This window comes from Stegostoma tigrinum, chromosome 9, assembly GCF_030684315.1.
Source record: "Stegostoma tigrinum isolate sSteTig4 chromosome 9, sSteTig4.hap1, whole genome shotgun sequence".
NCBI classification, from domain to species: Eukaryota; Metazoa; Chordata; class Chondrichthyes; order Orectolobiformes; family Stegostomatidae; genus Stegostoma; species Stegostoma tigrinum.
In genome coordinates this window covers 35623401-35636432 of record NC_081362.1, presented here as the reverse complement: position 1 = coordinate 35636432, position 13032 = coordinate 35623401, and the positions used below count along the sequence as shown (strand labels likewise).

Here is a 13032-nt window from a genome sequence, read left to right as displayed (position 1 = left end):
GTCTAATGGGGGGGGTGCGGGGGGAGCTAAGCCTATCACATTAATAATTTGGGAAAGCCCTGCTTATTTAGCATTGATTGTGTACTATTCAATGTTGTGAGGTGCAGTTTAATGTTTTGAAAAGAGGATGTTTGGCTAATTTTTGCTACTGTTTGCGTGTGGTCTCCAGTAGGCCTTAACTCTAAGTTGGTAGAGTGCACAATTTTGGTTTGATTTACCTTGGATGTTGATTTGGATAAAAGGTAGATTTCTGCTCATTGCCAAGGTCAGCAATTTCTGTCCTTTTCTCTTGCCTTTCATATCTCACGTGCCCTTTTGCTCCCTTATTATATTCTGCCATCTTCCACACTCTTCTGCATGACAAGAAAGGCCCAAATTAAGTTGAATTTGGAGATGACAACTGTGCAGATTGGAGTAATATTGTGAAGATAAACATAAGCATTATTGGTATTTGATTTTGCAGCTTGCAGCTCAACTTGTTCCAGCTCAGAAACCAAAACTTTTTCTGGCCTGGATCAGTATGAATAAGCAATCAGCAGGGTTTAATTAATTTTATTTTGTTATTTTTTAAAAAAAAGTTTTTCTAAAATTTTTGGATGAGTACCTTGCCTTTTGGGCTATTCTCTCCTCTCTTCTGAGATTCAAGTCAGAGAAACAATTGAATTATTAACTTAGGTTTTCACTAAGCTTTTCTGTGGCTAACTTTCTTGCTTCTACTTCCTGCTAGTCCAAACTAGGCTTAAGGAAACTGGGAACTCAGACAGAATCTATATATCACCACTCTGAGTCATGCAGTGGTATTATTCAATGATGCAGCTCAGCGTTCTGAAATATAATTTTTCAGCAGTGGCGGAAGTTGGCTTAACTGGAACTTAAATGATTATGTGCCAAAGTTATATAACTATAAATATGTCCTGCAAAACAGTCAAGACAAGATGCAGAGGATGTTGAAATCTAGTGTCTATTTAGTTTGTGAAGGGAACTTGACAGATCTACTGTATTAGTGGTGCTTTACTAGCAGTGTTGTTTTTAAATATGAGAGAGTGCATAAGATAGAAGTGCTGAGGCAAATTATTCCTATTCCAGGCCTCCTGGTCCATGGGTAGGGATGCTACCTCTGCTACGGGAGTCCCTAAACAGCATCAGGTAGCTTTGAATTTAATTTGTTTTAATTAACAGATTTTTCCATGTCTCACGGTCGAGGTTAGGTGCACAACCACTCTTCCATAAGACCCCCCCTAAATAAGAATTGGGTTTTTAAAATCAACCTGTTCAGATATGTTATCGTTGTAAATGAGAATCAGACCCTTTGGACCAAAGAGCTAACTTATGGACTTGTGCTTAATTAGCTGGAATATTCTTGGCTCCCCTTTTAAGGTTCAGTGGAGATGTGTTGTAAGGTAATGATTATTTGGTTCTTTGGAAACCAATTAAGTAAATGTACCACTGTTGTGGAATGTGCTCCACTAACAATTTTTAGAGGGCCCACACACAAAGAAATAGGGAAAATGTAAAAGATAAAACGGTAAACTGCATCTTCCCTCCACATATTGTCGTCTTTTAGGAACTACTAGACATTTAATAACGGAGGGAAGGATCCATGATGTCTTGGCTTGGGAGACTTTGTAAAAGTTAAAAATTTTTCTTGCATCAAGCCTTGCTTCTAGCTTTGCATATAGCCAGTTGAGGCACGTATAAACAAGAAATGCTTTCTGTGCACTTTTTTGTTTAAAAACAAAATTAAATGTTTGCTTTGATTTCAGGATGTTGGTGGTGGATGGTGTGAAGCATCAAATGCTGTGGGAATGACTGGACTTGTTCCAACAGACTATGTGGAGGTGGGTAGTTGCTGCTTCATAATATATGGAATAATGTTCCCACTATTATATTTTTGTCACCTTTTTATTTCCTCTGAATAGTTGAAAGACCCAAGACATAACATGTTGGCCATTTATCCCCTGCAAATGTGGGAGAAAGTTATTTGGTGGTACAGAACTTGAATATTACACATTTTGTCCAAAGCTTTTCATCTTGCCTTCCGTCATAAAGCACGCAAACAGACCCTCCAGCCATAATCCCAAACTAAGCTCATCGTACCTCCCAGGACTTATTCCTCCAAACGTTTCTTATTCATGTACTTATCTAAATGGCTTTTAAATGTTGTAACTGTATCTGCATCCACCACTTCCTCTAGATGTTGATTTTACATGTGAACCATTCTGTTAGCAAGTTTTGAGAAGATTTGTAGCTCAGGTTGAGGTTCTGGATGTAAGTTTGCTTGCTGAGCTGGAAGGTTCATTTTCAGACGTTTTGCCACCATTCTAGGTAACATCATCAGTGAGCCTCCGGCGAAGGGCTGGTGTTATGTCCCTCTTTCTATTTATCTGTTTAGGTTTCTTTGGGTTGGTGATGTCATTTCCTGTTCTTTTTCAGAGGGTGGTAGATCCTAGAAGCATGGCATTCCAACCGGAACTCCATCAACAAACACATTGATTTGGAGCCCATCTACCATCCTCTGAGAAAAAGAACAGGAAATGACATCACCAACCCAAGGAAACCTAAACAGATAAATAGAAAGCAGGACATAACACCACCGCTTCACTGGAGGCTTACTCATGTTACCTTGAATGGTGATGAAACATCTGAAAACAGATCTTCAAGCTCAGCGAGCAAACTTACACCCAGAACCATTCTGTGTCAAAAAAATTGCCCCTTGTGTCTTTTAAAATCTTTCTCCTCTTACCTTTAAAAGTGTGGCCCCTAGCCTTGAAATCCCCCACCCTAGGGAAAAGACACATGCTATTCCCCTTTATCTGTACCCCTGATTATTTCTGAACGTCCTATACTCTAGTGAGAAAAGTCCCAGCCCATCCAGCTTCCGCTTAAAAGTCAAACCCTCCATTCCTGGCAACATCCTAATAAATCTTTTCTGAGCCTTTTACAGTTCAATAATATCTTTCCTATAATTTCGTGACCAAAACTGGACACACTACTCCATAAGAGGCCTCCGACGTATTGTCCCAACTCCTGTACTCAAGTTGTCGTTGTTGTTTTAGTAATCATCAAATCCCGACAGTGTGGAAGCAGGCCCACACTGACCCTCTGACATCCCACCCAGACCCATCCCCCAATAACCCACCTAATTGACACATCCGTGGACAATTTAGCTTGGCCAATCCACCTAACCACATCTTTGGACTGTGGGAGAAAACTGAAGCACCCGGAGGACACTTACGCAGACATGGGGTGAATTTGCAAACTCCACACAGACAATTGCCCAAGGGTGGAATCAAACCCAGATCCCTGACGTGAGTCGGCAGTGCTAACCACTGAGCCACTGTGTTGCCCATAACGGTCTGAGCAATGAAGGTAAGCTTGCTAAATGCCTTCTTAACCACCCTACCTACATGTGATGCAAACGTCAAAGGCTTTTATGTACCCGAACCACTAGGTCTCTTTTTCAACACTTCCAAAGGCCCTACTTTTAATTGTATAAGTCTTGTCTGTTTGTTTTCCAAAATGCAAAACCTCTCTATCCAATTTAAACTCCACCTGCCACTTTCAAGTGATTCACCCAGTTGATCAAGATCTCTTTGCAACCTTAGATATCCTTCTTCACTGTCTACATTATTGCCAATCTTGGTTAGTCAATTTGTGGATGACACCGTGTTTTCTATATTTTCATCTAAATCATTTACATAAATGACAAACCAAAGAGGCTAGGAGACTCAGGACTGGAGATGCTGGCAGCCAGAGCCAACAAACGTGGAGTTGGACAAACACAGCTGGTCAGATAGTGTCAGAGGAGCAGGAAACTGTTTTGGGACTGGGGAGGTGAAGTGGTGCCCAGAAATAAATAGAGGGAGGGGGGTGGGACTGGGAAGGGGAAGGGTAAGGGGGATGGTGATAGGTGGATGCAGCTAAGGGGTTATAGTGGCAAGGCAGAGTGGATAGGTGAGTTGGAAGATGGACAGGTCAGGGAGATGGTACATGGGATAAGGCTGTGGGAGGGATTGTGAAGCCAATATTCAGCCCCTTGGGCTGTAAGCTCTCAAGATGAAATTCATGTATTGTTCTTTCCGTTTACGTTTGACTTCAATCTGACAATGGAGGAGGCCAAGGATGGACATTACGCCAGGGGAGTAGGAGGGGGAATTAAAATGAGTGGGGACTGGAAGGTTGGGTTGGTTGGTGTGTTAACCTGCCCATCTTCTACTCATCTATCTGCTCCACCTTTTCCACTGACCAATCAGTATAATCACCTACCACCATACCACCTACGTTTTCCCAGCCTGAGCTCCCCCCGTCCCACCCATCCGTCAATCGGATCATTTGATCAACATACAAGCTTGATACTGAAATGGGGTGCATCAGAGCTATTTTGTGGGTTAATGGCTACCCTGACCAGATATCTCCTTGCTATATATTGCACAAGTTATCATGTTTGGACCCCGAAAGTACTCAGTCTACCCCTGATTACCTTCGAAAGGTAAGGTAGCTGAAAAATTTGAGGAACGGGTGAAGCCCGCTATTTGCTGCTATTGCATAACAGCACTGTAATAACATGGTTTTACGTATATTCTACAAACAAGTCGATTCCTTCCCATCACTTTTCAGCTTTGACATGCTATACTCTTAATAGCAGCCTCAATTTTCATGACATAAATGGTTATTTTTCTCTGATGCCATAGAACTGGGTGCAATGGATCAAACGGGTGTAATAGGCTGTTACAAAGTTGGGCTGGAATTTAAGATCATACCCATTGAAGCAATGGAACAAAAAAGGGTCAAATAAATTAGATTCAAAATTTGCATTAGGTATTGGTGACATATCAAAATAGCAATCACCCTCACCTGCTCTGGCATTTGGCGTTATGTAGAAGTCAGTTGCTGTTTTTGCAGGGATTTTCAAGGCTTTAAAGCTTAATGTAAATGATATCTTTGATACATCCTGGGCTTTTCTATTTTGTGCTAAAAATAAGGCCTGGTATCCCCCACGTGCCTCTTAACTGCTTTGTTAATCCAAAGCACAAGGCTGGATCTCGAGATTAATAGTCCTATAACATTATGTTTATGCCATGGTCCCCGTTGAACTAAAGCTCATTGCCAAGGTCAGCAATTCCTAAAACTTTGTGCACCAACAAAATCGTGTAACTGCTTGCACTTCCTTTTAGAACAAAAAATTATGCAACTTGGTTTGTGTTGCTCCTAATCCTTCCCATCGAAAGGTATCGCATGACATGTTTCTGATTTGAAATTTTTAGCGTGTATACCTCGTGTTTCATCGGCCTGTCTTTATCCTCTTGATCCTCCTCCACTGTTAAATACACTTCCAAATTTTGTATCACTTGCAGATTTTAAAGTAGCCCCTTTCCTCTTCAACCACTAAGCCCAAGTACGTTAATGTAAATCAGAAACAGCAATGACCTTAAAACTGAATCCTCTGGAGCTTCACTGTACCTCATTCCAGATCAGTAAAATCCCTGAACTACAGATTTGTGTTTTTTATTCCTAAACCAATTTATTGAACCCTTCTTTGTTCCATAGTTTCAATTTTGCTAACCAGTCCAGCCTGTAGTATTTTATCAAATGCATTTTGGAAGTACAACTTTGACTGTACTCTCTTCATCATAAAACTTTTCCAAGTTAGGAAAGTTTGATTTGCTGTAAGTAAATATGTGCTTTATCTATTCATGCTTTTCCAAGTAACTGCTTAATTGTGTCCTGGATTATGCTCTTAAAGGCTTCTACACAACCAACATTCAGCTGATGACCCTGCAATTTGCCAAGTTTGTCCTTCTCCCCTGTAACAGCATTTTCAATCTATTTTGTCTCCAAGTGGTAATGTAAGATTGTGGCCATAATTTCTACTCTTAACTCCTCTAGAATGCACCTCCTCTGGATTGAATGAGTCAAACAATGAAAGACTCATGAGGCCTTCAGAATGAGGAATTAAACCTTACTTAGAAGTAGGCTGATCAGGGGTAACATTTAATTTATGTGAAGGGTAATAGAGTGTACAGCTGTCCCTAAAAATGTTTTCAAGGCTTTTCTATCAAAAAATTAAAATTTTGGTTTTTTTGTTAGTTTATGTGGAGCCCAAAGTGGCTAAATTATTGAGATTAATGTAGAGATCAACCAGGATCTAATTGCATTACAGAATGGGCACAAGGGCTTTATTAATTTACTTTTGTTCTTGCACAATAAAATTACTTTGCTTTTCTGACTACTAAGTGTGAATGAGTTCCCTTCCAGTTCATACTGTGTACCACTTATACTTGAGGACTGAAATACTTTTTTACCCTGGCCTCATCTCATGCTCTTTATTGCAAGCCTGCTTTTCCCCCTGCCCCAACTTTCTTCCTCTGTCCTTCTGACTAGCAACTAGGCTGATTTCAACAAATTGGAACAACAGAATGGAACTTTGAACTTGCATGACTACTAAAAGTTGGCACACCAGTTCACTGTCCCTTCCAATTATCAGATTATAATAATCTGAAAAATAGTTCACCGGGGACCATGGCATAAGCATAATGTTACAGGACTATTAATCTCAAGATCCAGCCTTGTGCTTTGGGACACAGGTAACTGCATTGCTATGTGGACTTCTATCTCAACCAATCGTTGTATCATGTTACCACATGCTGATTAGGATTAAAACCCAAATAGCCATCTTCCATTTACCAGGGCGCTGGAAATGATAATGAATGTTCTTCCCAGTTGTCCTGCAAAGTCCTCCCGATGACCTTGGGCTTGCACCAAAATTTTCATGGGCAAGACAAACAGCAGTCTAAGACAAGCATTCTCTCCATCATAAATTTTAACGAATATTCCAGATGTCTCTGTTTTCATGCCTGGCTGCATCCTGTTCCTTTAGCTGGACAGTTCAACCAGAGGAGCTGGCATAGTATTAGAAGGAAGCAGCCTTGATATCTTCACATTGACTCAGATCCCATGGATCAGAATGGAAAGCCTGTACTGATTAGACTCAGCCCTAAAACAGGGGGAGATATTTATGGTTTTGGAGATCAACCATCTAAGCTCACTGCAAGAGGTCAGGTTAGTATCTAATCCCAATCGTCTTTATTCACTTCATTTAGGACCTATTTGTCATGAGGTTTGAAGTGGTACTGTTAACAGAAGGCACAGTTTTCAGTGGTGTTTGCGATGACTCAATCTCTAAAGCAATCTATGTACATGTTTTTAATACCTGGACAACATTCAGGCTTCCATGAGTGACATTTGTCGCACAAGGCAATGACCATCTCTGTTGAGAGATAATTTAATGTTTCTCCTTGATATTCAACAGCATTAACATCATTCGAAGTCCTGAATGCTACCCTTTAACCAGTTGATCATACAATTTCCTCAGAATCATAAGATTCTGGACTCGTGTACTCCAGGACTTGAACACATGAAACAAGATTGACACTCCAGTGTGATGCTGCATTTTTGGAAATGATGTTTTAAATGTTAAACATCCATGGCAGTATTTCAGAGAGATCAGGGACGTTAAACCCAGTATTGTGATGAATATTTCCCCCACTATCACAAAAATAGATTATCCACAAAAGGACAGTGCAGTAATGAGTAGGAGTTTGTGTGCAAACTGGCTAATTTTTTTAAACACTGACTACACTTGAAAACTTACTGCATTGGTAGGGAGGAACCAAGATGGCAGCCACTTCAAACTTTAACAGCTTTTAAAATATATCTTGTATTGATGTTTTTAGCAAAGGCCTTTCTTGCCCATTTCTTGTTGCCCTGAGAAGATCATGAGAAGTTGAAATTTGGAAAAGTTGAGATGTGAAAAGGCTACGTCATTGCTTTGTCCCAATGTATATCATTCAGCAAGGTCACGCTTTGTTGGTGGTAATATACTTCATCCCACATTACATGCACAAATGCTGAAACATTGAGGTCACTTTGATTTTTATAGAAATGCATTGGTCTGCAGTCTCAATAGAAATAGGTAGTAAACGAGGAAAACTAACATTTCTAATGACTTGATATGGACAGAAGTGTTTGCCTTCCATTCAAAATCGTGTTCTATAATTCCTTATTACAAAACATTTTTGGTCTTTTACTTTGGCCACTCTTGCCCTCTGGCAAGCAGTGTTGATATTTGAAATGCTACAAAGTCAAAGGTAATGGTCTAGGTGAGTTAGGATACTTTTCATTTATTTTGAATAGCATTAGGAGCAAGTACAGCTTCTACTAGTCAGCCCGTTGAGCCTGCTCCACCAAAGTTAGATCATGATGAATCACTTATCTCAGTGCCACTTTCCGGCATCATCTTGATGTACTCGGTCTTCAGAAAACTTGTTTACTTGAACATGCCCATTAATTAAGTTTCACAGCTCTTTTGGGAAAAAGAATTCCAAAGATTCATTACCCTCCAAGTGAACAAATTCCTTTTCATCTCAAGAAAATGGTCATGTCATTTAAGACTGAGATTATGTCCCCTAGAGTTGCCAACCAGGTTACATCTTGCCTACACCTACCCTATTAATCCGTGTAAGAATTTTCAATTAATCCCTGTAAGAAGTTTCAATTAGGTCACCCTTCATTCTACAAAACTAGGGAATGCGGATCACGTCTCCTCAATCCTTCCCCGTAAGATAACCACAACATTCCAGGGACTAATCTGGCAAATTTGATTTGGACTCCATCTGTGGTAAGTATATTCCCTCCCTTAGAAAAGGCAGAGAAAACTGTAAACCATACATCAGGTGAACTTACAAAAAACATACAGTTGCTGCAAAATGTTACTCCCATACTCTATTCCTGTTGCAGTGGGGGCCTCTTTACTTGTTGAATCTGCCAGCATTTCATGACTCATGAACAAGGACACCCAATTCCTTTGGAAACTTGCACTTTCCAACCACTTACCATATTTTAAAAAAAACTTCCTTTCTGCTTTTGCCAGCAAAATGAATAGCTTCACACTTCATTTACATAATAATCCATCTACCATGTTCTAATCCATTCACTTAGCCTGCCTAAGTCATCTTGAAGTCGTCTTTCATTCCCATCAGTTTAGTGTTATTACCAGATTTGGAAATATTACAGTAATCCCTGTATCCATTATCATCTAAATAGATGGTGAACGACAGCACCTAGTATTTAACGCTGCCGTACCTGACTGGTAACAACCTGCCTTTCTGAGAATGAGTCCTAATCGCCCTGTTGCCGTGTCTCCATAATAATAATAAAATCATAATCATTTACCACAATGTATTAAAACAAAACTGCAGATGCTGGTGATCTAAACAACAGAAACTGTTGCCAAATCTCAGCAGATCTGGCAGCATTTGTGAGGAAGAAGCAGAGATAATGCTTCGAGTCGAATGACTCTTCAGTTTTTTGAGTATTGTTAACCACATTTTGTGCATTCGAATTGGCATTCTTTTTGCTGAAGCTATAATTATTCTGATATTGCCTTTTTATTATGCATTTTAATCATTATTTTCTATTTCAGGTGTGCTTGACACTTCCTACTGTTCTATTTCTTCCGATTCTGCTTCTCTCGAATTTAAGTTAACTCTCTGGTTAAAAAAAAAATGGGAGCCTGTGTGGTTTAAACCATTCCGAAAGTGCAACCAAAACTTTGAGAGGATCCATGACCCATTTCTGCTCAATTGTTTTACTTACTGTGGAGAAATCAGGAAAAATCTTTTACTTTTACTTCTTAGATAATTTCAGAAAGTGGTGGTAGCACTGTACCCTTTGGACCCAGTGGAAAAGCACAGAGCACAGGAACAAATCTGGCAGCTTTTGATCCCTTCTCATCAAGTCAAGCTGGTTATAGTGGAAGTCCAGTGTTTGGAAGTTCATTCACCCCAAACAATCAGGTACTGCTCATCCGTCAAGGCATTTCTTGCCAATACTAACTTCACAAGATTAACGCTCTGTGGTTTACTCCAATATGATGAATGAACAGAGAGACTTTGTAGGAAGGCTGTTCTGAATTTAATTTTTGTGTGAATGCTTTGTTATAACCTAAACAGAGACCAAGTATGTGGTGAGTCTGGAAATAGACTTGAGGACTTATCTCATTTGCTTCAAAAAAAGAAACTGCAGACCTTTTTTTTTTCATGAGTTGTTCAGGAATGCTGACACTTCAAGTACTTTTCACAATGTAAAAATGTAGCTAATAGCAGATTCCTTTTTCCCCTCCATTTGTTGCACAACCGCATAAAAATACAGACTCTGCAGGCCCCATTTGCAGCTGAAATAAAGCAGGGATGTAGAAATATATGGTAGGAGAATCTCTGCCCATAGACAAGAAATATGCTCGCTATCCCTAATCTAGGAATAGTATCATGCAAAATAATACTATTCATAAATGAAGGAAGCATTGCATGGGATGATTTATATTCTGGGGTTTGGTGGGAGAGGTGGGATTGACATAATATATTGTTTAATTAATTAATATTATTGAATTCCCAATAATCCAAATCACTCAATATTTTTCATTTATCAGCTCGGTAATTTGGATTTTATAGTTTTAGTCTCTCCTTCCTGTCCTGAGGAGAGACATACTGAACTTAAAAACTGCTGCAACTCCATTTCTAATGTGTATCCATTTATTTCCTCTGTTGTTTCAAATGTTGTACTTGGTGACATACAATTAAAAGATGTTCATTTGATTTTTCTGTGTTTAATTAGGAGGCAAAATACACTATCAACAGCAGTTTTGTAAAGCAATCTTGTGTATCTGTGGCAAGAAGTCCAATGAGTTTGTATTTCTACAGTTTCTTGGAACTGATGCTGGAATACAGTTGTGCAAGTTGTTGGAGTTCGTTTCCCACATGGTGCAAGGCAGTAAATTTTAGGCTATTTGGATGCAGCTGTAGAACATCAAGCCAAGCCAAGCCAATCCTAAGCTTGACTGATAATGTGCATGTACTGTTTCACCAGTATTTGCTAGGAATTAGGTAAATTGGATAGGCAAAGGAATGATGGATGAATGTGAATGATAAACAAAAGTACAAACTCAAATACTTTTCTGTCTTTTGGGGGTTGTGGGGCGGGGAAAGGGAGGAAAGAGCAGAGGTGGCCTTGAGGTTATTTGCCACAATAATGAAGCCACCAGTTACAGGAAAGGAAGCTGTTTATTCTGTTGATTCAAAGGAATTTATCACTGGGGTTCCACATTGACATCGGCACTTTATTACTCACTTTGCAATATTATTCGAAGAATCTGTTTTATTGGTACTGACGTCTAATTTCCAGAAATAATATCGTACAAAAGTAGTATCCTTGGGTTGCAGAAACTGGTTTGCTTCAACTTGCTTTCCTGTCTTTCCTTCCATTTTTATTTTCATGAAGGTAGTCACTGATGTTGCTGTCTTTTTTCCATGCTTTTTTGAAATGGCCATTCTTCTCGTATGGTGATGAATTCTGGAAGGATATTCAGTGAATGCAACTATATTTTTACCTGACAGCAATTAGCTTGCTCTTTTCACACCTTGTAAAGACCATTATCTTTTATTTTGCTCTAGTTTTGTTTGTGGACCGAAAGGGAAAATGGACTGTTTTTAAACTCTGATTCATGAGGAACTGCACTTTTTAGTAAGACAAATAGCTTGACATCCATTGCAAGCACTGTTTATACAATTGGTACGTGCAATAGATTGTTTGGAATCAAGGGCTATGTACTAATTGATACAGTTTAAAACCTTTTAAACATGAAGAAAACCAGTTTATATTTCCAAGATGATAAAGTGTGAGGCTGGATGAACACAGCAGGCCAAGCAGCATCTCAGGAGCACAAAAGCTGACGTTTCAGGCCTAGACCCTTCTTCAGAGACGGGGATGGGGTGAGGGTTCTGGAATAAATAGGGAGAGAGGGGGAGGGCGGACCGAAGATGGAGAGAAAAGATAAGTGGGGAGGTAGGGAGGGGATAGGTCAGTCCAGGGAAGACGGACAGGTCAAGGAGGTGGGATGAGGTTAGTAGGTAGGAAATGGAGGTGTGGCTTGGGGTGGGAGGAAGGGATGGGTGAGAGGAAGAACAGGTTAAGGAGGCAGAGACAGGCTGGGCTGGTTTTGGGATGTAGTGGGTGGAGGGGAAGAGCTGGGCTGGTTGTGTGGTGCAGTGGGGGGAGGGGATGAACTAGGCTGGTTTGGGGATGTGGTGGGGCAAGGGGAGATTTTGAAGCTATGTTATGTAAGCTATGACTTTTTCAGTAACAAATTGGAGCCGTTTGAGCTAGTCATTCTGTGCCTCCCATAAATAAGCAAACGTATCCAGAGAAGGAAGATAGAGAAGCACTGTTCAGATCAAAACATGAATGGTTTCAGCAAATCCTGTGAGCAGGGACTGAAGAGCTGTTTTCTGAAAGGCCTTTGACCTGCTAACAACTGTGATTGGCTGCCATGTAGCTGAACTGTTGAGTGTGAATGCTCTGGGCAGAAACCATCAGATCTCTGGAAAGGAAAGAGCTCTCCTTTCTCTGCAGTAAAAGGAAAATACCTTGAGCCTGAAAGCCAATGTGTTTCCCTTATCAGTACTGGCTTTTAACCAGTATTTCAGAGACCTTTAAAGTATGAACCAGTTGGTCTGTGCTTTCTGTAAGCAAGTGAAAGTACGTGGAGAAGGACGTTTGAGGAGTAGCAAGTCCTAACAAGTCGAAAGAATTTATCTCTGAACTCTGTGAATAAGGATCTTTTGAATTGACTTCCAGTCTTTCCTTCCATCCATAAAGTCATTTTTGTGTGTACAGCAAGCTTTCTAAGGGGGTGTAGAGTCTTAACTAGTAATGCTATAAGTTAGTTCTCCATAATTGTTTACCTGCAGCTAGAAATATTTAGTTTTCATGAATACAGAAACATGACTGATGCTTTCTGTCAGGTGAGATTTGTGTGGTGAATGTTAATATGGTACAGCATTTGAGATCAAGAGAAATGGTGTTGGGTCTCTTGAGCATTAAGGTGAATAATAGCCTAGGGTCCAATGGTATCTCTACCAGATGCTGGAGAGAGGCAAGAGATGAGACTGCTAGAGCCTTGACCAAAATCTTTGGTAT

General features: G+C 40.0%; 1 protein-coding gene across 2 annotated transcripts in view; it reads left to right on the top strand.

Annotated features, from left to right (window-relative positions):
- Positions 1-1091: 1091 nt before the first annotated feature.
- LOC125454706 (sorting nexin-9) overlaps positions 1092-13032 on the top strand; it is a 196277-nt gene continuing 184336 nt past the window's right edge. For both annotated transcript variants that reach the window (XM_059648480.1, XM_059648481.1), the window contains exons 1-3: positions 1092-1146; positions 1764-1838; positions 9696-9854. In XM_059648480.1, the coding sequence (XP_059504463.1) occupies positions 1099-1146; positions 1764-1838; positions 9696-9854 (282 nt within the window). In that variant the 5' untranslated portion in view covers positions 1092-1098. The remainder of the gene's footprint in view (positions 1147-1763; positions 1839-9695; positions 9855-13032) is intronic.